The sequence below is a fragment of the Acanthisitta chloris genome, unplaced genomic scaffold (assembly GCF_000695815.1).
Source record: "Acanthisitta chloris isolate BGI_N310 unplaced genomic scaffold, ASM69581v1 scaffold34260, whole genome shotgun sequence".
Classification (NCBI taxonomy): Eukaryota; Metazoa; Chordata; class Aves; order Passeriformes; family Acanthisittidae; genus Acanthisitta; species Acanthisitta chloris.
The window spans coordinates 2,822-6,471 of record NW_008651676.1 but is presented as its reverse complement, the minus strand read 5'-3'; the positions used below and the strand labels follow the sequence as shown (position 1 = coordinate 6,471).

General features: G+C 38.9%; 1 protein-coding gene across 1 annotated transcript in view; it reads right to left on the bottom strand.

Moving 5' to 3' along the window:
* The window catches only part of EEF2K (eukaryotic elongation factor-2 kinase), a 20,894-nt gene extending 17,787 nt beyond the window's left edge, over positions 1–3,107 (bottom strand). Inside the window, exon 1 of the mRNA XM_009074314.1 lies at positions 2,865–3,107. Within this exon, the coding sequence (XP_009072562.1) occupies positions 2,865–3,107 (243 nt within the window). The remainder of the gene's footprint in view (positions 1–2,864) is intronic.
* Between the last annotated feature and the right edge of the window lie 543 nt (positions 3,108–3,650).

The following is a 3,650-nucleotide window of genomic DNA, read 5'->3' as shown; positions in this document are numbered from 1 at the left end:
CTCTTTCTCTACCAGCCAATTTGGACACTTTTAACATTTTGATCTCCCTCTTTTTACACTGTATTTCTGATCCTGTGATGTGCCAAATGCCTTCTGCAGGGTGAGCAGGAGAAAAGGCACTCTGCACCCCATCAGTAAAGAAATGTATTGTTACTGCCTCTCCAAGTGAATTTCAAGGGTGCAAAAAGAGTAGCTTTTGACATTTTGGGGTTTTAGTTTATGTTTTTTCCTCTGGAATCTAAATCAGTCTTTTTTTTTTAAAAAAAAAAAAAGAGTATAAATTTGTGTCAGCAATGACATCAAGGAAGTTTTTGAAGCAGCTGAGCTTCTAAATTATTCATGTTTATATTGAATTTCAGCTGTAACTTTGCACACCTTCCTAACCATGTAAATGCTCCCCTTTCTGGCAATAAAACCACAAAATGAACACAATACTACAGTAAATAAAGCAACTGTCAAGTATGTGTTGAGAAGGATTTCCTACATCTTTCATAAGAAAATGAAATTGCCTCAGGTCATGTGATAAAATTTAATATGGGCCTGGGAACTTCCATACATATGACAGAAACAGGGAGAGACAGCAACAAGTAGAATTGCTTTGGCAATCATCTATGCCAAATCATTCTTGAGTAGATGCCTTCTCCAAAAAGTGATTTGTGTCCATGACTAATGATTTGAGTTAATTACTTGTGCTCGACCCCCTGAGGTGCTTTGTACAAAAGCTGTGTGCTAATCTCCAAACAAACAGAAGTTAGACTTTGTGGAAATGGTGCTCACAGTGCAATTTTTCTCCTGCTATAGGCACGTGGCTGCCACACAGTGATATTCCAGTGCAGAGAACAAAAGATTGGTATTATTTCATCTAACAGGTATCTATTGTCGTTTTGACTTGATGACTTTTATGGGCTGAGTCAAGCAGTTCTCACAGACAATAAAACGATGAATAAAAGAAGTCCATAAAGGGAAAAACAAATTAAAAAATCATAATGCATCTATTAGGTATGGTGTTGACATTTTCTTTTTAACCTACCCGACCATGGTCAACCACAGAGCCATGCTTAGAACGATCCTGTGTGTCATTCTAAAGGATCCATGAGAGACATGAAAGTAGGAAAACACATGTGATAAGACAACTGATTGACAAAGAGTCTTGGTTCTCTTTGTTAATGAAAAAGAAATTTTGAAATATTTTTCCAGTTAAAAGCCACTCTTCAATTTACATTCCCAATTTAAGCTCATTGTTAGAACATCTGTGAACAAACCTATTGAGGTAAGTTGGCAATTTTTTTATTGGAAAGCATGCATTAAAAGGGCCTTGCCTTTTAACTAGCTAATTAACCATTGCTGAGTCCTGTTTAAAGGCAGAGAGTTAACAGCAACTTTTCTATCTGTGTTCGTATTTCATTCTCAATGGCCCACACTGCCTCTAGCTCTGGGTTCTGACAGTAGACTCTGATCAGACCAGACTGTGGGGGCTGAAGATCTCATCAGTCCTGGCTGTCTGCTTCACTCTGTTGGAAGTCACCACTCCTGCAGCTTAAGCAGATGATGGAGACTTGTTTGTCCACATCTCAACACGCAGCGTTTTATCTGTGATGTGAGGTACATTTCCAAACTAGACATTGTGGAGACCAAAGCATGGGCACATACATTCTGCAATAGCAAAATGATAGCTTAGGAGGGAAGAAATAATTGCAATTTCTTAAGTCCTTATCAGTTTTATCTCAGGCTACATGACTCAGAACTTGCACTGCAAACCCAGAGGCAAGTGTTCAGTACATGCTAAAATGCAGGCACAAATGAAGACTAAGCTCCTTGTCGGGTCTTAACTTGTTCAGCACAGCATACACTAACATCTGCCCCCTTTCTAGACTAAACTTTTACTCTTCACCTTCCCTAGAAATATGCATCTTTTAAAGCTTCTATTAACTTACACTAGTAAAAATCTTACTGCAGACAAGCCAGTTTCACTTTTAACACATCACTTAATATGTTATCTGACTAAATAACCCCCTGGTATATTCCCACAAATAGAGCATGCATTAGGCATAACCAAGATTTTAGAGTGTCTATTAAATAAATGTTAATATTTCTAATAAGAAATGTGTTAATAAAACACATTAAATCCTAGCCTAGACAGAATCTAAGAGACATGCCAGTTTACCACAAATGGTGTATATTTGGAATGGCTAATCTACAGAGTGGATGTCATTTGCACTCTTGAGGCTCCACTTCCTGTGAAGGAAGCAGAGTAAAAACACTGCCAAGGAAGCACCAACCATGCCCCCTCTGACCTCCCTGCAATGCTGTGACTGCTGTTCTTCTCAAAGAGCTCAGACACTGCTCAAGTACACTGCCAGGAGCTACTGCCAGTGTGACACTTCATGCCCAAGCATGAGAGCCAACGTGTTAAAAGCTCTCTGAGACGGAATTATAACATAAAACCTTACCATCACAATTTTATAATTTACAATTTTATTTTCCAACTAAAAATATTCCAGCTTAGCAAAATCCATAATAAATTATCTTCTGACAGGCTCCAATTTAGCTTACAAGTGTATCATCTTTGGACTCCTCCAGTGAACGTGCTGCTTTGTAAATGGTTTCATCATAGTGACAGCAAACCTCTTGCCTGGATTGCACTACCTTTATAGACAAAGATCTCCCACTGAACCAAAAGGGACAGTAAGCAATTCCATGGCAGTGTCAGACTATTGGCTTAGTGGAATTAACTGCAGGTCTGGAAAAAATAGGTGTGTATTTTCATAGAAAAGTGTTAGTAACAAGAGATGAAGCAGTTAGAGAATATCTCATGCCAACTAAGTAAAACCAAGACCTTACTGGAGGCTGGAGCCAATACTTACCTTAAAGCTAAAGCTTCTAGGAGAAGAGCTTGAACTGTACTGCTCACTTTTTGCTAAGTTGCTATAATAATTGTCTACTTTGATATTGGCAGACTTGTTAGACACTGGATCATCAGTTATTGGACAGATAAAATAATGGTCTTCATCATCACTATCTGCATCCAGGTAATTCCCAGAGCTGGCTGCAGTCGATCCAGCATTATCAATGCCTTCCATACGAAAAATAAGGTCCTCGTCTGCCATGTCTGCAGGAGGTTGGTTTAACTCCTGCAATGCCTGAAACACCCGCTATTCCAGGGAAGAAGCTGGGTGGGAGAGAAGAAAAAGAAAAGAGTTGTTATTAAAGGAGCAAATCAGGCATGAAACTGATGCCAGCACAGTGGCAGAGAAAAGAACCACGTTGGCCTATGACTCTGTAAAAGTAATCCCCAAGTACCTCCATGTAGTTTTGAACACCTCAGTGCTACAGCTGGGTTTCCAGAAGGCATTTTGGTTTTAAATTGCCACAGGACTGAGAAAAGAAGATAACCAAGTATAGAGTAATACTAGCACCTATCTCTTCCTCCAAATGCTTTTATTCTTCCTCATCTGAAATGCTGAGTTTCATAACATTAGTCTTAGAAACCTGAGGGAGTTTAACCTTGAACATCACAGTCAGGTTTTCCAGTTTTTTCAGGACAAGTGTTCCCAAGGATATTGCACACAAATTAACAGTCAAATGAGTTAGAGAGTATTATTAGGACAACATAGAAAAATTTTCCACCACTGACAAGATTTAAGTTGGCT